This window comes from Quercus suber, unplaced genomic scaffold (assembly GCF_002906115.3).
Source record: "Quercus suber isolate HL8 unplaced genomic scaffold, Cork oak 2.0 scaffold_14, whole genome shotgun sequence".
Classification (NCBI taxonomy): domain Eukaryota; kingdom Viridiplantae; phylum Streptophyta; class Magnoliopsida; order Fagales; family Fagaceae; genus Quercus; species Quercus suber.
The window spans coordinates 871945-893978 of NW_027069479.1; the positions used below are offsets into that span (position 1 = coordinate 871945).

Sequence of the window (22034 nt, forward strand, 5' to 3'; positions counted from 1 at the left end):
CTTTGATGATATTCTTGTGTATAGTAAGACCTTAGAGGATTATGTCTGTCATCTTAGATTGGTATTGGAGGCTTTAGCTAAATACCAACTGTATGCCAAGAACTCTAAGTGTGTGTTTGCTTGTAAGAAGGTGAAGTACATGGGGCATCTTATTTCAGGGGAAGGAGTGAAGGCAGACCTTAGGAAGACTACTGACATGCAGTAGTGGCCTATCCCTAAGGATATTAAAGCTTTGAGAGGATTCTTGGGTCTGACGAGGTATTATAAGAAGTTTGTGAAAGGGTATGGTCAAATGGCAGCCCCTTTGACTGCTTTACTTAAAAAAGATTCTTTTTCTTGGACTCCAGCAGCTTCTCAAGCATTTCAGCTACTCAAGAATGCTATGTCCTACCCACCTGTGTTGGCTCTACCAAATTTTACCAAACCTTTCACTATTGAGTGTGATGCTTCAGGTTTGGGGTTAGGGGCTGTTTTAATGCAATCTTAAAGACCTATTGCATTCCATAGTCAAGCATTGAAGGGTAAGAATCTTGCTCTCTCTACTTATGAAAAGGAGTTGTTGGCTTTGGTGGTTGCTGTGAAGAAGTGGAGACCTTATCTACTTGGGAGGCCATTTGTGATAAAAACTGATCATCAAAGTTTGAAATACTTGCTTGAACAGAGAGTGGGAACTCCTGCACAACAAAAATGGATTACTAAACTACTTGGTTATGTGTTTATTGTGGAATACAAGCATGGTAAGGAGAATGTGGTGGCTGATGTTCTATCTAGAAAGGATAAAAATCTATCTGAAGCTTCCATAGAACCTTCTGATTCTGCTGTGGGTACCTTGTGCATGATTTCTTTTCCTACTCCAACTTGGCTTGATGATCTTAAGTATAGTTATGCATCTGATCCTACTGTCCAGAATATTGTGCAAGCTATTCAATCTGGTCAGGTTGCTCCAAAAGGTTTTACCCTTTGTAATGACTTGCTGTTTTTTAAAGGCAGGTTATATTTGGGTCAATTCAATGGTGATCTAAAGACCAAGGTGTTGCAGCAAGTGCATGATGGGCCTTTGGGGGGTCATTCAAGTTTTTTGAAGACATATTACAAGCTTAAGAAGGATTTCTATTGGGTTGGTATGAGTAGGGACTTGAAGCAATACATTAAGGAGTGAGATATGTGCCGGAAACTTAAGAATGAGACTTGTTATCTTGTTAGGTTGCTACAGCCTTTATCTATCCCAGAGAGGCCTTGGACGGATGTAAGTATGGATTTTGTGGAAGGCCGCCTAAGTCACAAATGAAGATTGTAGTGTTTGTGGTGGTAGACAGGTTAACAAAGTATGCTCATTTTATCCCTCTTTCTCACCCTTACACTGCTGCCAAGGTAGCCAATCTTTATATGCATTATGTTTTCAAATTGCATGGCATGCCTTCATCCATTATTAGTGATAAGGATCCTGTTTTTACATCTAAATTTTGGTCAGAATTGTTGAGATTGTAAGGGGTTACATTAGCTATGTCTTCTGCCTACCATCCCCAATCGGATGGCCAAACTGAGGTTGTAAATAAAAGTTTGGAACACTACTTACGGGCTTTTGCAGCTGACAAGCCTCAATCTTGGGTGGAATGGCTTCCATTGGCTCAGTTTTGGTTTAACACCAATTTCCATACATCCACTAAACTAACTCCATTTGAGGCTCTATATAATATATCCTTCACCTACAGTTATGGATTATGTACCTGGCACCACTCAAGTAGGATCTGTGGACTTGTTCTTGAAGGATAGACAGCAACTCTTATCCTTGCTCAAATACAACCTCACTGCTGCTCAAGAAAGGATGAAATAGTATGCTGATAAGAAGAGGGTGGACCGGTCATTTAATGTGGGAGATTGGGTTTAACTCAGATTGCAACCCTACAAACAAGCCTTTGTGCATCATCAGAAGCTAGGAAAGTTAGCTCCATGGTTCTATGGTCATTTCATATTTTGCAGAAACTTGGGCAGGTTTCTTACAAGTTAGATTTACTAGTTGGTTCCCTTATTCACCCTGTTTTCCATGTGTCCAATCTCAAAACCAAAGTGGGCCAACATGTGCAGCCTAGGTCTACACTACTAACTGTGTCTGCTGATTTGGTTCTTTCCCCTGAGCCGGTGTCTATTTTGGCTGACAGATCACATCAGTTGAGGAACAGAGTCATTACTCAAGTATTGGTTCAGTGGCAAGGTAAGAGCAAGAAGGATGCCACTTGGGAGAATTTATTTGATCTCCAGCAGAAATTTCCACACCTTATGGGCAAGGTGCTCTAAAGGAGGGGAAATTGTTAGGATTGTGAGTATTAGTTAATTCATTGAATTGTTTGGACAGCTGTGCTATTGTTGTATTAGAGTGAATTGGTGAGTGGCCCACTGTGTAAACAATCAACACATAAGGATTGGGAGGGTCAATTGGTGAAGTTAGAATGGAAGGGTTAGTTAGAGAGTTAGTTATAGATGGTATAAAGGGGTGTAATTGGAAACACAATGTATCAATCAGAACTTTAATAACAATTTGTCCTATTCACCTTTCTTGAATCTTCCTCTTTTCTCTCTCTCTAACTTCTGGAGGCCTAGTTGTCCTACAATTCAGCTACAACATCACACGTTCACACACAAAAGTCTAGCAATTGCTACACGTTCACACAGAGGCTCTAGTAGATATAGGGGTGTAGCCGAGAATCAGGTGTGCCGCTCTGAGCTGACCATCACTATGGATGAACACCTTGGCTTTTAGCATCTTCTCTAAACTTAGTTGATTAACAAGACCAAAGTTGGGAACTGCAATGTTCTTATCTACAAAACCATTAAGAAAAACAAAAAACATCATAAGCAAAAAAGTAAAGCTAATCAAAGGAAAACTCATACACAAACACAAACCAAAGAAAAAGAAAAAGGGATGACATTAAAATAATCAACCTAGACCTAGAGCCCCGCCTGGCTTCCCCTCTCTCGTCGGATAGGGGAGGCCATCATGCCACTCCCCTGATACGATCAAGAAGTCCTTATTTAGGCCTTTGTTGGAATCAAGGACGTCTTGGATGAGCCTAACCTCAAGGTACCTAGATTTTAGGTAATACCCCTGCCTCTTTAGGTGATGGAGGTTGTAAACCCAATTAACGTCGTGATGGGTGAGATCTAAACCCATTTTCTTGTTAAAGGCATCAACGATACCTAAGATTCTAAACATGTTTGGGGCACATTGAGTGAGCTAACCTATAGGCCCTAAGGTAATCTCTAGTGACAATACCCATAGGGATTCTCATCCCTCCCTCTATAAAGGCAATCATCAGGATCACCACTTCTCCCTCTTGCCTTTTCTCGTGCCATTCCCATTCCTTGCAATACCCAATAAACACACTTGGCAAAATCCTATATTGAGCTCTAAAGTCCTCTATACCCTTCTCAGAATCTACCAAGTAAGCAAATCTACCCATACCTAGAGAGGGGTTAAAAGTGCTAAGATAGTAAAGGAGAGACTAAGAAGGCCGAGGAGGAATAGACATGGAGAAAAGAAAGGTAAGTGGAAAAATAAATGGAAGAGTTTATAAAGACTTACAAAGGGATGAAAGGTCTCCTCGGATAGGTTCTTGAAATTTATGAAGGCATAAGTAGTTTGAATAAGTACGCAGGTTCAGTATATGAGCGCTAAAGTGAGAAGAATGATTGATTTGAGCGGTATTTATATCAAAAAGATAGTTACAAGCGGGAAAACTCCCACCCCAATTCTAGCAAAATCCTCAGCCGTTGGATCCACATCGCGCCGTAGAATGTGGGGGACAAGGAGCCGAAAAATTTTAATGAAGGCGCATCTCTTATGCCAAAGCGACAGGAGCGTATCTAGGGTAGTTAAAAAGGCATCTGCGCAAGTAGAGGTGATGTATGATGAGCATGGACTAACTATAGTGACACTCCCCTGATACGATCAAGAAGTCCTTATTTAGGCCTTTGTTGGAATCAAGGAGGCATTGGATGAGCCTAACCTCAGGGTACCTAGATTTTAGGTAATACCCCTGCCCCTTTAAGTGATGGAGGTTGTAAACCCAATTAACGTCATGATGGGTGAGATCTAAACCTATTTTCTCATTAAAGGCATCAACGCTACCTAAGATTCTAAACATATTTAGGGCACATTGAGTGGGAGCTAACCTATGGGCCCTAAGATAATCCCTAGTGACAATACCCATGGGGATTCTCATTCCTCCCTCTATAAAGGCAATCATCGGGATCACCACTTCTCCCTCTTGCCTTTTCTCGTGTCATTCCCATTCCTTGCAATACCTAATAAATGCACTTGGTAGAATCCTATATTGAGCTCTAAAGTCCTCTATACCCTTCTCAGAATCTACCAGGTAAGCAAATCTACCCATATCTGGAGAGGGGTTAAAAGTGCTAAGATAGTAAAGGAGAGACTAAGAAGGCCGAGGAGGAATAGACATGGAGAAAAGAAAGGTAAGTGGAAAAATAAATGGAAGAGTTTATAAAGACTTACGAAGGGATGAAAGGTCTCCTCAGACAGGTTCTTGAAATTTATAAGGGCATAAGTAGTTTGAATAAGCTTGTAGGTTCAGTATATGAGCGCTAAAGTGAGAAGAATTATTGATTTGGGCAGTATTTATATCAAAAAGATAGTTACAAGCGGGAAAACTCCCACCCCGGTTCTAACAAAATCCTCAGCTGTTGGATCCACATCGCGCTGTAGAATGTGGGGGACAAGGAACTGTAAAATTTTAATGAAGGTGCGTCTCTTATGCCGAAGCGTCAGGAGCGTATCTAGGGTAGTTAAAAAGGCATCTGTGCAAGTAAAGGTGATGTATGATGAGCATGGACTAACTATAGTGACATCGAAATCCTCCTTTCTTCCCGAGAAGCCAAAAAGAAGAATCTCGAGGGGTTATTATAGGGGTTATAGGCCCAGGAGGACATATCTATGAATATATTAGGTCGGGGGGGTAATAGGCCAAGGAGTACGTATCTATGAATATATTGGACCGAGGGCCCAATCCGAGGACGGGCAAACACCTTCCTATGAATCTGTGTTGGTAATTAAAGAGATAAAGTCTGATCACGATCAACTAAGAAGGCGGTCCGAGGAGGAATACTACCTCGGCTAAGCAAAGCTAAGGTCAGAAGGTGTGGTTTGACACCAAGAACAACGTTCCGAACGATTCCGCTGAAGAGGATAAGTATCCAAAAGGAATAGGACAAAAGGAGACCATGAAATATCTCAAGGGAAAGCTACTACCACTGCATTAAATGTTCTGTAGCTAACTCTCTAGCCGCATTAATGAAGAAGTGATACCTGAACAATATCTTTTAGCCTTACAACTACTCCCCAAAGATTTTAACAAGGTGCTGATGGGACAAGGATCAACACTAGTAATCTAATCTACACGTGGAGGGTAGGGATGAAGAAGGAGGATAGTATAAAATAGAAAGAAGATCTTGAAGTGAAGGATCGAAAAAATTAAGAGAAAAACACTGTATCAATCAAGAACTGAATTTTTAATCAAACTTGAAAGAAATATATAAGAACTGATCTCCTCGAACGGTACCGAGGACAATTTTCTTTAGATTAAATCAGTCTATCTTCCTTTTCTTGTCATCTGAATCCACTTTATTTGTTGTCCAACTCATTAAAGCTCAGTTTTCCAACCCACTCTCTAAAAATTCATTGTATTGGGCTTTTTGGGCCTAAGATCATCCATCCTTTGGGCTAGGGACCCAAATTTGGTCCTTACAGATTTTATTTCACTCTTTTCTTTTCTTTTTTTTGAGAAATTTATTTCACAAGACTTGATTTTTTTTTTATTAACAACTAGGATATTATATACTAAGAATTAATATCACCCTAGAATATTATATAAACTAATAAAAGTGTGGATGTCATGGGCGGTGCTACAGCTAGCCCAAGGGGTTCATTTGAACCCCCTAACCTGGCAAAAAAAAAAAATACATTATATATATATATATATATATTAACCCTTAAATAAAAATTTTGAACACTTTGAACCTAAATTTTGTTTAAACTTAGCTGAAATAAGGTTAAATATAATTATTTTAGTCCTACTTTAACAATAATTTTACAATAAAAGTTAAGTGGTATATTGTAATTGGTTTTTATCTAGACTTACAACTAACATCACTTTTTTACATACCTTTAACAACTTGCCACCTAGATTTTATTATGAAAGTGTCGTGTCAATAGCATTACTGTTAAAGTTGTTTCTTCATTAAACAAAATAAATAAATAAAATTTCTCTTTACTCCTTAGAAGGAAAAAAAAATTCTAAAGCCACCACCACCGTTGGATGTGGACAACCTATATAGAGTATATATAAATCTATAAAGAAGGAAAAAAAATTGAAACTAAATTTTATTTAGGAAAAAAAAAAATCCTAAGAGATAAGTATGGCTGGGTTTCATGCATGGATTACTTTTTCCTTTTTCATTTTTTTAACCTGTGGTACCCACATACCCAGCCTTTCCTCATAGAATATATGGATTTGTGACATGTGTCTTCCATCAATACCAAATATTAAGGATGCATTTGAAAACCGCTTATTTTGTTGAAATCGAAAACTTATTATTAAAAGTACTGTAGATAAAGGTAAAAGTTAGTTGAAATAGTATAGTGGGACCTATGAATAATACCAAAAAGTGTAATGGGGTCCATGAATAATACCAAAAATAAGCTGAATAGTAAAATAATTTTAATTTTTCACCTCAATCCAAATGCACACTAAGAATAAGAATAGGATTCTCACTATCAAAAAAGAAAAAAAAAAGAAAAAAAGAAAAGAAAAAGAATAAGGATTCTCAAAAAAAAACAAAACAAAGAAGCACACAAACCAAAGAAAGAAACACTTGTTTCTCAAAAAAAAAAAAAAAAAAAAAAAAAAAAAAAAAAAAAGTAAAAAACACTTTGGAAAAAATTCTCTCTCTCTCTCTCTCTCTCTCTCTCTCTTAATGCTACNTTTTTTTTTTTTTTTTTTTTTTTTTTGCTAATGCCAACTCAAATACTATGACATAGAAAATGAGTGTTGGACAAAACTTGTACAAAGTGAAAAGCCCAAATAACTTCTTTCTTTTTTTTATTTTGAGAAACAAAAGCCCAAATAACTTCAAGAATATTTTTTGATGAACTTCAAGAATACTTGGCCATTTTGTCAAAAACTATGTGCAGTCAATGGGCTTCTCCAGGAATCCAACTAAATCCCTCATTGATCAGGCCACACACCCCCATCAACTCTCCGTCATGATATATTGATATGGGCTTATATGATCCATCACTTCAATTCACGATTTGGGCTTTTTGACCCGAAATCTTCTATTCACAGATTCTGCTTATGACCTGTGTACGTCTTCTCTTGTTTCATGAAACATGCCTGTGTTCCTCTTTTCATTTCGAAATGGGCCTCAAGATCCCATGGCATTTGCCACGTGATATGTGCTGAAAGCTTATTTTCCTCTATGCGGATTAGGGCCCACAATATTTCCCCTTATTTACCCAAAAAAAATTCTTTATGAGAAAAAATGCTCAAGCCCATAAAACTATTTGGGCTTATTGGGCATAAAATCATCAAAGCCCATGCCACTGCAAAACCAACTATTTAGAAAATTGTTACAAGCATAATATTTTCACAGCAAATCATAACTGATAAGTTGTTATTAGTTCTATTTTGAACGGACTAATGAAAATTTTTTTTCTTACCAATAACAACCCGTAACAACCTACCACTTAAAATTTGTTATAAAAATATTGTGAGCATAACATTTCTCAACTATTTATTAGGTGAGATACAAAACCCAAAACCCAAAGCCCAGCCCATTTACACTACAATTATTTTTTTGGTTAAAGTTTACACTACAATTATGAATCACGTCATCATCAACAAATTGGAAATTTTAGTCAAGGCTTGGAACTCCATATCAGTACACAATGAAGCAACAAATTTCTCAGAAAAATCACGTTACTTGCAACACATTAAGTTGCGATGTCATTTCCAACTCCAATTCATGATCCAAACTTGTGAGTATTCGTGGACTTAAGATGTGTTTGGATACCGCTTATTTTGTTAAAACTGAAAAATTATTGCTAAAAATACTTTATATAAAAGTAAAAGTTAATTGAAATAGTATAGTGTGGTCCATAAATAGTGCCAAAAAGTGCAGTGAAGCCCATAAATAATAGAAAAAATAAACTAAATATTGAAATAATTTTCATTTATAATCCAAATGCACGCTTAAGCTTTGATTTTGTAGTTCTAAGGGTAAAAGTATGACTAAGTAGGTTCATGGAAGTATGACTTTATAAGTGCCACATGCCAGTGGAAATATGACTTTATAATAAAAGTATTTTGAAAAATTCTATGAACATAGCATCTTTCTTTTAATAAAAAAAATATTATTTTATTTATTAGCTAACATTTGCGCTTAATTAATACTATTACAACAAAAGAAATAACCCTATTGGTTAAAATTAGGGGGCTTTATTCTACTTGGGGGCCTTAGGCAACCACCTCATTTGCTTATACTTTAGAGCCAAAAAGAAGAATCTCGAGGGGTTATTGTAGGGGTGATAGGCCCAAGAGGACATATCTATGAATATATTAGGTCGGGGGGGTAATAGGCCCAGGAGTACGTATCTATGAATATATTGGGCCGGGGGCCCAATCCGAGGAGATTAAGTAGTCTGAGGACGGGCAAACACCTTCCTATGAATCCGTGTTGGTAATTAAAGAGATAAAGTCTGATCACAATCAACTAAGAAGGCGGTCCGAGGAGGAATACTACCTCGGCTGAGCAAAGCTGAAGTCAGAAGGTGTGGTTTGACACCAAGAACAACGTTCCGGACGATTCCACTGAAGAGGAGAAGTATCCAAAAGGAACAAGACCAAAGGAGACCATGAAATATCTCAAGGAAAAGCTACTACCACCGCATTAAATGTTCTGCAGCTAACTCTTTAGCCGCATTAATGAAGAAGTGATACCTGAACAGTATCTTTTAGCCTTACAACTACTCCCCAAAGATTTCAAGAATGTGCTAATGGGACAAGGATCAACACTAGTAATCTAATCTACACGTGGAGGGTAGGAATGAAGAAGGAGGATAGTATAAAACAGAAAGAAGATCTTGAAGAGAAGGATCGAAAAAATTAAGAGAAAAACACTGTATCAATCAAGAACTGAATTTTTAATCAAACTTGAGAGAAATATATAAGAATTGATCTTTTCGAACAGTACCGAGGATAATTTTCTTTAGATTAAATCAGTCTATCTTCCTTTTCTTGTCATCTGAATCCACTTTATTTGTTGTCCAACTCATTAAAACCTAGTTTTCCAACCCACTCTCTAAAAATTCATTGTATTGGGCTTTTTGGGCCTAAGATCATCCATCCTTTGGGCTAGGGACCCAAATTTGGTCCTTACAGATTTTATTTCACTCTTTTTTTTTTTTTTTTTGAGAAATTTATTTCACAAAACTTGATTTTTTTTATTAACAACTAGGATATTATATACTAAAAATTAATATCAACCTAGAATATTATATAAACTAATAAAAGTGTGGATGTCATGGGCAGTGCTACAGCCAGCCCAAGGGGTTCATTTGAACCCCTTAACCTAGCAAAAAAAAAAATACATTATATATATATATTAACCCCTAAATAAAAATTTTGAACACTTTGAACCTAAATTTTGTTTAAACTTAGCTAAAATAAGGTTGTGGGGCCTGTGGGCCTGATAGCCACAGCCTATCGCGTAGTAGGCCCAAGGCCAGCGCCGAGGAAGACTGGCCAGCCAAAGCTAAGTTGGGGAAATCCTCTTTTTTGACCCACGCCGAGGACCTCTTCGTCTTCGGCATACTAAGGATAATTTTTGAGAAGGGACAAGCCCAGGGCAAGCTGTCACATTCACACTTAATGCATTCACCTAACCCCTCTGGCCGCATTAATGGGGATATAACCCCTTAGCAGGGCAAAGTTGATCAGAGTGAACCACTTGAGTACTGATAAGACCTCTGATGGGACGAACGGCCAGAAGAGAGGCGAATGGATGATCAACAGATGGAAAAAGGAGATAGGAAGATGAAGACTATATAAGAAAAGCAAGTAAAGTAAAGAAGTGGGGGGAAAAAGAAGGAGAAGAAAAGGGGCTCCTCGGCCACAGGCCGAGGAGCATCCCCCCAGTTGTAAATAAACTCTAAGTATTTTTTAATAAAAGAGAGTTCATGCTTGGTGAACAACAGCCAGCGCCTAAACCTTTAACCCACTCTCTACAAATTTATTATTTGGGCTTGTTGGGCTGAAAACCCATTCATACTCAGGGTCAAATCCAAGTTGAGTCCCTACAAAGGTTAAATATAATTATTTTAGTCCTACTACAATAATTTACAATAAAAGTTAAGTGGTATATTGTAATTGGTTTTTATCTAGACTTACAACTAACATTACTTTTTTACATACCTTTAACAACTTGTCACCTAGATTTTATTATGAAAGTGTCGTGTCAATAGCATTACTGTTAAAATTGTTTCTTCATTAAACAAAATAAATAAATAAAATTTCTCTTCAAACTATTCCTAACTCCAACAATATTGACTCCTTAGAAGGAAAAAAAAATTCTAGAGCCACCACCACCGTTGGATGTGGACAACATATATAGAGTATATATAAATCTATAAAGAAGAAAAAAAAATTGAAACTAAATTTTATTTAGGAAAAAAAATCCTAAGAGATAAGTATGGCTGGGTTTCGTGCATGGATTACTTTTTCCTTTTTCATTTTTTTTAACCTGTGGTACCCACATACCCAGCCTTTCCTCATAGAATATATGGATTTGTGACATGTGTCTTCCATCAATACCAAATACTAAGGATGCATTTAGAAACCGCTTATTTTGTTGAAATTGAAAGCTTATTACTAAAAGTACTGTAGATAAAGGTAAAAGTTAGTTGAAATAGTATGTGGGACCTATGAATAGTACCAAAAAGTATAATGGGGTTGTGAATAATACCAAAAATAAGCTTAATAGTAAAATAATTTTAATTTTTCACCTCAATCCAAATGCACACTAAGAATAAGAATAAGGATTCTCACTATCAAAAAAGAAAAAAAAGAAAAGAAAAAGAAAAAGAATAAGGATTCTCAAAAAACAAAACAAAGAAGCACACAAACCAAAGAAAGAAACCCTTGTTTCTCAAAAACCAAAAAAATAAAACAAAATAAATAAATAAAAGAAAGTAAGAAACTCTTCTTCTTCTTCTTCTTCTTTTAATAGAAATAAGAGTATTCACTTTTTTTCAAGTATCTAATCTAACAATTCCCTCGAACATATGCAATTTCCTCATTCCATTGTCATGAGTAACACTCTACACACAATAATATATATATTTCATAACTGTTAAGTTGATATATTTTTATAGGTCTTAGCTTCACCTTTTTATTTACCATTAACAATTAACCATTTCAAAAATTGTGATTAAAAAAACTCAGTTATTGTCGTTCATGGCTCATTGGTTGCAATCTAGGACACATGGTGCATTTTTTTTTTTTTTGGGGCTAATGCCAACTCAAATACTATGATATAGAAAATGAGTGCTGGGCAAAACTTGTACAAAGTGAAAAGCCCAAATAACTTCACAAGGAATCCAACTAAATCCCTTCATAGATCGGGCCACACACCCCATCAACTCTCCGTCATGATATATTGATATGGGCTTATATGATCCATCACTTCAATTCACGATTTGGGCTTTTTGACCCGAAATCTTCTCTTCACAGATTCTGCTTATGACTTGTGTACGTCTTCTCTTGTTTCATGAAACATGCCCGTGTTCCTCTTCTCATTTCGAAATGGGCCTCAAGATCCCATGGCATTTGCCACGTGATATGTGCTGAAAGCTTATTTTCCCTCTATGCGGATTAGGGCCCACAATATTTCCCCTTATTTACCAAAAAAGAAATTTCTTTATGAGAAAAAATGCTCAAGACCATAAAACTATTTGGGCTTATTGGGCATAAAATCATCAAAGCCATGCCACTGCAAAACCAACTATTTAGAAAATTGTTACACGCATAATATTTTCACAACAAATCATAACTGATAAGTTGTTATTAGTTCTAATTTGAACCGACTAATGAAATTTTTTTTTCTCACCAATAACAACCCGTAACAACCTACCACTTATAATTTGTTATAAAAATATTGTGAACATAATATTTCTCAACTATTTATTAGGCGAGATGCAAAACCCAAAGCCCAGCCCATTTACACTACAATTATTTTTTTGGTTAAAGTTTACACTACAATTATGAATCACGGCATCATCAACAAATTGGAAATTTTAGTCAAGGCTTGGAACTCCATATCAGTACACAATGAAGCAACAAATTTCTCAGAAAAATCACGTTACTTGCAACACATTAAGTTGCGATGTCATTTCCAACTCCAATTCATAATCCAAACTTATGAGTATTCGTGGACTTAAGGTGTGTTTGGATACCGCTTATTTTATTGAAACTGAAAAATTATTGCTAAAAATACTTTATATAAAAGTAAAAGTTAATTGAAATAGTATAGTGTGGTTCATAAATAGTGCCAAAAAGTGCAGTGGAGCCCATAAATAGTAAAAAAAATAAACTAAATATTGAAATAATTTTCATTTATAATCCCGATCCAAACGCACGCTTAAGCTTTGATTTTGTAGTTCTAAGGGTAAAAGTATGACTAAGTAGGTTCATGGAAGTATGACTTTATAAGTGCCACATGCCAGTGGAAATATGACTTTATAATAAAAGTATTTTGAAAAATTCTATGAACATAGCATCTTTCTTTTAATAAAAAAATATTATTTTATTTATTGGCTAACATTTGCGCTTAATTAATACTATTACAACAAAAGAAATAACCCTATTGGTTAAAATTAGGGGGCTTTATTCTACTTGGGGGCCTTAGGCAACCACCTCATTTGCTTATACTTTAGAGCCGACCTTGCTATTTACTATGACAATTTGCTAAGGTAATATGTACTCACTAAAAAGTTCTACTAAGAATGATAGATAATGTAATAATCCTCCAACAATAAACAACTAAGTTTTGATAAGACATTATTACAATATTTAAATTTTCGCAATAAATGATGATATATGCTACAATTAAAACACTTCATCAAATGAAACACCTACAACCATCTACAATGAAGATTTTGTTATCCACACTTCCTACTTTATTATCTTATTTTATGAGCCTAACTACAATTTTTAGCTTAATTTATTTTTAATTAAAACCCCTTTTAAGCAAGAAAATAAATCTAAAAAGAATAAGATAAAAAAATACATATGTCATCAAAGTTTCCATTCAATAAAATTATAAGTATAAAATATTTAAACCTAATAAATTAGTGTTCTCTAAATAACAAATAGAACATCATATATCACAATTCTCACCTTCCAAGCATGAATACCACATAAAATTCAAAATACACAAAAAAATAAAATAAAATTGGAACATTAAAATTTAGTGAGGAGTATTTTAGACATTGCACAATAGAATATTTTTAAAATTATAAGATTTCGTTGGATTTATGTAAGAGTGTAACAGTAATTAGTAGGGGTATATGCTCATTTACAGAATATAAATGAGAGAAATTTTCAACTTTAGTTTAGGGAAGGAATACAACTACCCCAAACATAAAGGGAGAAAGTGTTTTTTTTTTTTTTTTTAACAATGTGTAAAAAAAAAAAAATAATGATATTTTTACAATACTATTATTTCTAGCTATTCTGGGTCCTAAAACTACCACAGCCACAAAAATGTACTTCCCAAAAAAAAAAAAAATATATATATATATATATATAGACGCAGACGTTAATAATCAGTATCCAAACGAGTACTAAGACCTACATGTTTGGATAATGTTGCCAATGAATGACTGTCAACCTAAAAGGAAAAATAGCTCACAGTTTTGCTATACGTGTTTCAATTGAAAAAAACAACAGTTCAAGTCTGACCGATGCACATAGGGAAGGTAAAGAAAATAATTTAATTAGGTACAGAGTGGAAAGTTCCCAGCTACTACAACTATATCCACATTTTAGCTAATATTTTGTGTTTGAGGGCTCCTTTATCAGTCAAATATATATATATATATATATTATTGATATCATTTGTTGTTATTAACCCATAATAAGGATAATTAATACAAACAAACACTCTTCTACTCTGCCATTAGTTTGAAATCCAATAAATATATAACTCTACTTAAAATGCTCTAATGGTCAATTTAGATTGAGGGGATGGAGGAAGAGTGGAGGGGAAGTGTAGAGTCGACTAAAAATAAACTAATTTTGGGCCACCTCTACTCTATTCTCTCTTCCTCCCTCTCAAATCTCAATCCAAAAATACATCTCTACCATCTTTTTCAAATTTAAAAGATAATTTTTGCTGTTTAATTTTAAAAAATCAATATAAGATAATGGAAAAAAAAATAATAATAATGAATTGAAGAGTAAAGTTAAAAGGGTTTTTATATCTTTGCTGGTTAGTTTAAATCAGATGCAAACTTCTTTTTTGGAAATTTTTTCCATTTTTATGAATGAAGATTTAGAAATAATGTTGAATACAAATTATTGAAGCTTTTTAAGGTAGGTAAATCCAAGAGAGAAAGCAGATAGAAATTACAATATGGAAATTTACCAATATGATCTCAAAAATTTGTTAAATAGATACAGAGTTTAAATTGTAATTGTAATGTAATTGGCCTGGTCTTTGCTCTATATACTGGTTTTCATATTCATTAACCAAGATAAAAAATTAGAGCTTAAGTGAAGGTTTCGTGTAATGAAGTAATGATAAGTGGTTGGCTAGTTGCATTATTCTTTCTTGTAATATGCTTATTATTCCTTAATCTATGTAACTCCTCATTCACAAGGGAAGAAGAAAACAATTTCACAAAATGTGAGAATGCGGAATTCACAAAGGAAAATTCTAAAATTACTAATATAAATTCTAGTACAAAATGTTTACAAATTGATCCGATAATAAATGTGATTAGAATTTCAACAATCTAATAAATGAATATTTGAATTAGTTTTATATGTCAAGAATTTTATAATCATTGACACGTATTTTCAAAAAGCATCCAAAGTTTAAATCTTTTTTTTTCGTATTATATATATTTATTGGTGACATCTTATAGTATTCACACCAGCATCAATCGTTGACAAAACTTGTGAAACAAAACCAATTTGTACCAACATTTGCAAGTATTCTATCATTTTCAATATATATTAGAACTAATACAATTTCAGTCATGCATCCAGAATGATCAAACCACATGCAAACACTACCAAGCCATACATAAGATTGGACTGAGAAAAAGAAAAAGAAAGAACACAACATCTAAGTCTAACTGATAAAGGGATAAATAGAGACACATCAAGAGAGATGGCTTTAGACTTCAGTTGTAGGTATCAGGATTTGCCAAGAGGTAGCTTTCAACAACCTTGAACAATCCCGAGGCTCTTTCTTTGCTGCCCTTAATTTCGTCTTCCTTAATCTCAATGTCGCCTTGGGTATGGTACTTGCAAGTGCTCTTGCAAATGGACCCACCAATAGGGGATGGCATTAACTTTATCTCATAAGAGATTTTCTCTAGTGTATCCATCAGAGCATCACCCTCAATCACACTGTAGCTGTATGTGAAGTTTTCTTTGTCCATTCCTTCAATCTTGTGCTTTAAATATTTAAATTTATTGTCTGCATATAAGAAAAAAAATAGATGAATGTTATTTATGTGAAGTATATACACAAATAGAACTTGAGTGAAATAAAAAAATAGTGGGAAACAAAGACACAATTTATATCATGGTTTGGTTCATCAGAATTTAATCACAAACAAAATTTCAATGGTTACATTTGATCCTTAAGGTTTGGACTAAAATAAGATGCTTAGGGTTTCGTCCAAAATACCTCTAATAGTTTTTAATCCAAAGTAGGAATCAATCATAATGTAACTACCAAAAAACTTGTGGGACTAAATTATTATTGGATCAAATCACAATGGGAAAATTTATTTGTATAAAGAAAATAGAAATTTGGTTAATTTTGATGGAAACGTATTCATTTTGATTCAAACTTTAAGAGTTCAAACGTATCAGTTTTAAAGTTTGTGGTTTAAATTGTGACCATGCCAATCGTCAAAGAGGTAAATTAAAATTTACCCTTAAAAAATGAAAATTATATTTTAAACGTTACAATTTAGGGGATGGCAAATTAAACTTTATAGTTTTAAGAGTAATAAATTAAAACCGAGAGTGGAAAAGGAAAAAAATTAAAATTTCAACCCTAAATAAAACTCAAAAACTAGGGTTCTAATTAAATGCGCTGAGGTAATTAGTTGATTTTGAAACTATAGGATTTAATTTGTTAAATCCTTAAAATATAAGCTTTAAAAGGTCATTGTCTAAATTATAAAAACCTTCTAACTGACTAAGAGGAAAATTCTTCCAACCTATTAGATTATGAAAATCATTCACATATACTTTTAGTCACATGCCATATTTAATAAATCATGTAACTTGTTTGAATAATACATATGAATAATGCACTAGAGAAAATTCCTACAAATTAATTTAGAAGATAAGTTTGTTCATAGAAAATAAAATAAAATAAAAACTCTTGCAATTTTATTCACAAAAACAGTAAAAGAAAAGGGTATGTTTAAAATACTGAATAAATAAAGCTTGAATAATTGTACGAGTAGTACCTACGCCAAAAGTAATCTTTTTAATGGTTCCAGGTCCTCCATCTCCTTCAAGAATTTCGACATTCTTAATGGCCTGTGGCAATGGCACTATATTTGGGAGGGGCCCTCCTAGCAGGTCTACATCAAGGACAAAAGCTTTGAACATCATAGCTGGAGGGATGACAGAGGTGACCTCAGTTTCATAAGTGAAAACACCCATGATAACTTAATTGATATGGTTTGAAGAGGATTGGAGAATGAAGAGGAGGTTATTAATTTTTTTTTTTTCTTTTTGGTTGAGAACAGGTAGGAGTTCTATTACCTATAAAACTATATGAGTATAGAAATGAATCAGCACAGCAAGGTTAGTATCCTTTCCCTAAAAACTTGCCAACACACTAATACAAAATGGAATACAATAAAAACACGTAGCCCCCTTGCATGTCTTCTATGGACCTACGCGTGCTCTTCAGTTGGGTTGCTGTCAACTTGGGTGATGGTCCATTTGTTGGGAGGTGCTTGAGTTGGAGAAGTGGGTATACAGTATACTATACTATAGGCGTTCTAGACTGAGAGGCCAAAGGTTGAATATCAAGTCCTTAATTGTTTATTGGATGTGTCTAGTATACATGAGCAAACATCTTAACTTTTATTCAAGAACTTAAATTTTGGTCAAAGAGAGCACACTTGAATATCTAATAACAAATGTGGATTTAGATAACTCAACTAATAAAGTCTCACTTTTTTGTCGAATTAGAGATTAGAAATTCTAACTTCGCTTACACTATAAATTTATTGATGTCTTAATATGATTATAAATAGCAATCAATCAATCAATCTCTTGTCATCAAGTCCTTAAGATTCAAATCCTGCCTGTGCGTGTCGAATTCCCTGCTAATGGGCCAACTTTGCAATTGGACTCACAATTTACTTGTTTTAGTGGGCTTTTGAGTATCCTACAATGGGTAGCTCCTAGGTAGATTGACTATAGGCTTACTAAAGTAACTGGCCTCTCTAACTGAACACTCTCCTATTGCTACTCGATTACTTTCCTAGTTCTCATCCTTTAGTGTCTAACCCTTTACTCTCATGTGGTTTTTTTATTTATAACCTTGCCTCAGTGGACTACTAATAATTACCCTTTTCACCACCCGTGTGGAAGTGGCCCATCTAGATTGTTCTTGACAAGAAGGGTCCCACTTTGGAAATAGGAGCCTTGGAACTTGCACTAGACGCCGATTGCTGCCTGGCATCGTAAGATAAAGGAAAAGGCTGAAAAGGATGGTGTTTGGCCACATGATGCTTTGTTGTGGCAATTGAAGTGGAACTTTCTCCCACCTGAATATCCATTAATGCTTACAAAATTCCTTTTGCTTATAAAACTCATCCCTCACTCCCTTGTTTCATTTTCTACCTCCTTCATTTCTGAGTGCCTTAGGTTACCGAGCAAATTTCTTCCCGAGTAAATCCCTCTTAGCATTTCTACTGTAAGTCATTTGCTCTCCCCTTTATTTTTAAGTTTTCCTTCCAGTTGCTTGATATATTAGAATGAGTTTTTCTCATCTTCTTAAGACCGAGGTTGCCTTAGCCAATTTTAGGGCTAGGTTTGACATTCCCTTAGATGTAGATGTAGCATATTGCCATGAGGATAATATAGCACTTGAACAATGCCCTCATGTAGTGTTCTTCCCATTAATGTCTATATTAGAGGGTGGGGTGAGGTTCCTCGTAGACCCATTGATACTTAAAGCCCTTAGGTTTTATGGTCTTTGTCCCGACCAACTTCCACCTAACTTCTACCGAGTGGTGAGCAGTGTTAGCCGGTTGAATAACTTGTACGGGTTACACCTCGACCACCATGATATTAACAGTGGCAGCTCTAGAAATTTTTCTCAGGGTGTTCCTTAAGAAGGATAAATTATACAATCTAATAAAAAAAGAAATTCATATATTGACAATAACAACAATAAAAAAACACGCAAATACATAAAGTTCACAATTACCTTCTATGAGTTTTCATATTTTGAAATTGATGCATGATAGTCTCATTATCAATGCTACAAGCTACATCTCTTTCAATGTACACAATCAAGCAATCATTCATCCACTGAATGTAGAACAAATTATAGAGCAAAATTTAATTTTATTGGCATAAAAAAATTTGAGGGTGTTCCCAAAAATTTTTTTGAAGGGTAGACAAATAAAAATTTTTAAATTATTATATTTAGAAAAAAAATTTTTTGGTCAAGTTGGTCCTGGGACCACCTTAGCCTTAAGGTGGCACCACCCCTAATATAAATTTTATATATAGCTTGTGCGGTAACGAGAGGTCAGGGCATTACCTTAAAGTTAGGGACATGTTGGTACGATTGTATCGTGCCTCCTTGATTCTAACAGAAACTCGGCTGGAGAATATGGTCGGGTGAGCGGCAATTGGATTGCCAATGAGCTCACCTGCCTAATCTCACCCCAAGATATTGGTCGGTACTGCTCACATTTGATTTACTATTGCTGTCAGTGTTTTGTTGTTTATTTAAGGTTTTTTTTATTTTTACTTGAATGCTAATCACTATTTCTGATTGTGTAGCCACTAAAAGGTTTAGACTGGACTATAAGCCATTCATGTTCGAGACCTGAATTTCGTACTTCGGTCTGAGATCTTCATACACTTTGATGGCCAGTTGCGCGCATCACAACTCATCTTCAGCTGCACTCCCATATATACAAGCTTTCAAGACCCTGGTCAGGCACTAACGGTTGGCAGTCCCTTGCTGTCATATTTAGATGTTCGGTTGCGCGATTTCTTGCCTCCAAGACTAATTGTCGATGAAGCCCGGAGGCTCGGTCCTCGGCAAGTCAGAGCAGGTTCATTGCTTCCCATGAGAGACGGTTCAACAAATACGTTATTTCACGGTCGAGCTGAACATATCCTTGTCGAGGAGCCTGAGGAAGGGGCTCGGGCTATAGAGCAGGTGGAGGTTGAATCAGTGGACTCTTCTTCCGAAGGAACCAAACCCGAGGACTCTGATATTGAGATGGTGGTCAAAAGGAAAATGACAGCTGATTGGTTTTTGCCCGGTGGGCAGCAGACTCCCCTACAACAGGCACCTTTTCCCCTAGCTCCCCGTAGACATAAGAGGCCCCGCGGTACAGATGAGCTCGCCAACTCCTAGGAATATGCTTATTCTCGGACTCCCCCCAATTCAATCCACAACTCTCCTCATCATCTGAGAGACGACTTAAAGGCCCCGTCCTTCAGCCGTGGTGGGGTCGAACATCGCTTCATCCTCGGCACCACCTGCAACAAGATGGCAGAGTGTGTTCAGAATTAGTAACCGGCCTTTACAGACCACATCCAGTGTTCGAAACTAGGAGAAGGGGGAGGGAGACCGAGTAGCTCAGAGCTTGGGGTGCCCTTCAACTACCCAATAATGTGCAATACTTCTCCGAGGGTACTAACGAAGCAATGGCACTCTAGCTTGAGTGGCACGCTATCATGGTAATGAGCATTCATCGTTATCACTTTATTCATTTATTATTATTATTATAATTTTGCAATGTTCATTAACACTTAGTAATCTCTTTCTATTTTTCTAGGCCGCCCAACTAGCTCACATAATGCAGGATCGGTTAAAGAGCTCGGCTGAAGATGCTCAAAAAGAGAAAAACCTTAAGAACGTAACTGAGGCCACTATATGGGAGAGGGATGCTGCACTATAGGTTGCTGAGGGAAAAGTTAAGGAGCATGGGGGGCTCGTGTACTAGCTGAGCAAAGAGTTGCAGACTTTAAGGCTAAGATGGGTGAAATGGAGTTGAGACTAGCTGAGGTTGAAAGGCTAATCTAGGCTAGAGATAAGGAGGTGGTTGACTTGAAGGCGGCATTTGAGGAAAGCAAGGATAAATTTTATGATATGGGATTTGTTAACGCTGAGAGTTCAAGCGACCCAGTAATGTTCCAATCTCAGCGGTATGACTTTTGTAAAGGATGGATGGCTGCCGTGAATGCACTGAGCGTACTGGAAGAGTCCCCTTTCAAGATCCCTGAGCTGATCCCCTATCCAGAGCCCCTACCTCCTCCCGTCTAAAGTCCTGCCCGTGCTGAAGAAGAAGAGTCAGAGCATGAGGGCACTAGTCGAAGAGATTGACTTACACACTGAGCTCATTGATCTCGAGATCTCCAGTGACCTTAATGCAGGGCAAAGGCAAGTAGTTCAACCTCTCCTCCCAAATCCCGACCAAGTTACAACAAGAGCTAACCCCTATATGCCTAAGCAATCGCAAGAACTGATAGCCTGATGCCTTATCCGTTTATCGTAGTTACTATTTGGTTACATTATTATTTTTTGGTATGTTGGATATTTCTCTATTTTATTTTCTTAGTTTGATTTCCTTAAGTCACCGGGGTATGGTGGTAGTACATTATTTTCATAGTCACCATAACTTTGGTGACAAACAATTGGAGCTTTTCTTAAAAATTATATTTAAAGTCACCGAAGTTTGGTAATATGACATTTGAATTTTGTTTTTATAAGAACTTTTCCTTTATTTTTCACTCTTGATATTTTCAGGATACTTGTGATTCACAAATAGTATTGCCGATAAGAACTTTCCTTAAGCAACTTAGATTAGGGCTTCTGTCCTTAAATTATAACAAGGTTTCCACCTGGTCGGTGGCCAAGGTCAAGCCGAGCCCAGGTTTCTGTCCTTAGGAAATTTATAATAAGGTTTTCACCTGGTCGGTGATCGGGGTTAGGCTGAGCCTAGGTTTTGTCCTTAAGAAATTTATAATAAGATTTTCACCTGGTCGATAACTAGGGTCAGGCCAAGCCTAGGTTTTGTCCGTAGGGAATTTATAATAAGGTTTTCACCTAGTCGATGATCGAGGTCAAGCCGAGCCTAGGTTTCTGTCCTTAAGAAATTTATAATAAGGCTTTCACCTGGTCGGTGACCGGGGTCAGGCCGAGCCTAGGTTTCTATCCTTAGGGAATTTATAATAAGGTTTTCACCTAGTCGATGATCGGGGTTAGACCGAGCCTAGGTTTCTATCATTAGGAAATTTATTAGGTTGAATTACCTACAACAAAGTTCATATATTGCACATATATACATTATCGTCCACATGTTAAGTAGTACATAAAGTAGTCCTTCAAACTTTACATGTTTAATGATAAAACTTCTTCAAATTTTGAACATTCCATGGTCGGGGAAGCAGCCTCTCCTCCATGTCTTCCAGATAGTATACTCCTACTCCAACCACGACAGTAAC

General features: G+C 35.9%; 1 protein-coding gene across 1 annotated transcript; it reads right to left on the minus strand.

Moving 5' to 3' along the window:
* Positions 1–15257: 15257 nt before the first annotated feature.
* On the minus strand, positions 15258–17097 carry LOC112025864 (major allergen Pru ar 1). Its single transcript, XM_024058550.2, has 2 exons — positions 16790–17097; positions 15258–15780 (listed from the first exon to the last, which is right to left on the minus strand). Exons 1-2 carry the CDS (start codon positions 16986–16988, stop codon positions 15482–15484), a joined length of 498 nt encoding a protein of 165 aa, XP_023914318.1. The 5' UTR covers positions 16989–17097; the 3' UTR covers positions 15258–15481.
* Positions 17098–22034: the final 4937 nt, after the last annotated feature.

Bases quoted from the DNA above. Each gene is read 5' to 3' on its own strand.
- LOC112025864 (XM_024058550.2), bottom strand. From the start codon at position 16,988: ATGGGTGTTTTCACTTATGAAACTGAGGTCACCTCTGTCATCCCTCCA. The intron at 15,781-16,789 runs GTACTACTCGTA...TCTTATATGCAG, and splicing joins AAAGATTACTTTTGGCGTAG to ACAATAAATTTAAATATTTA.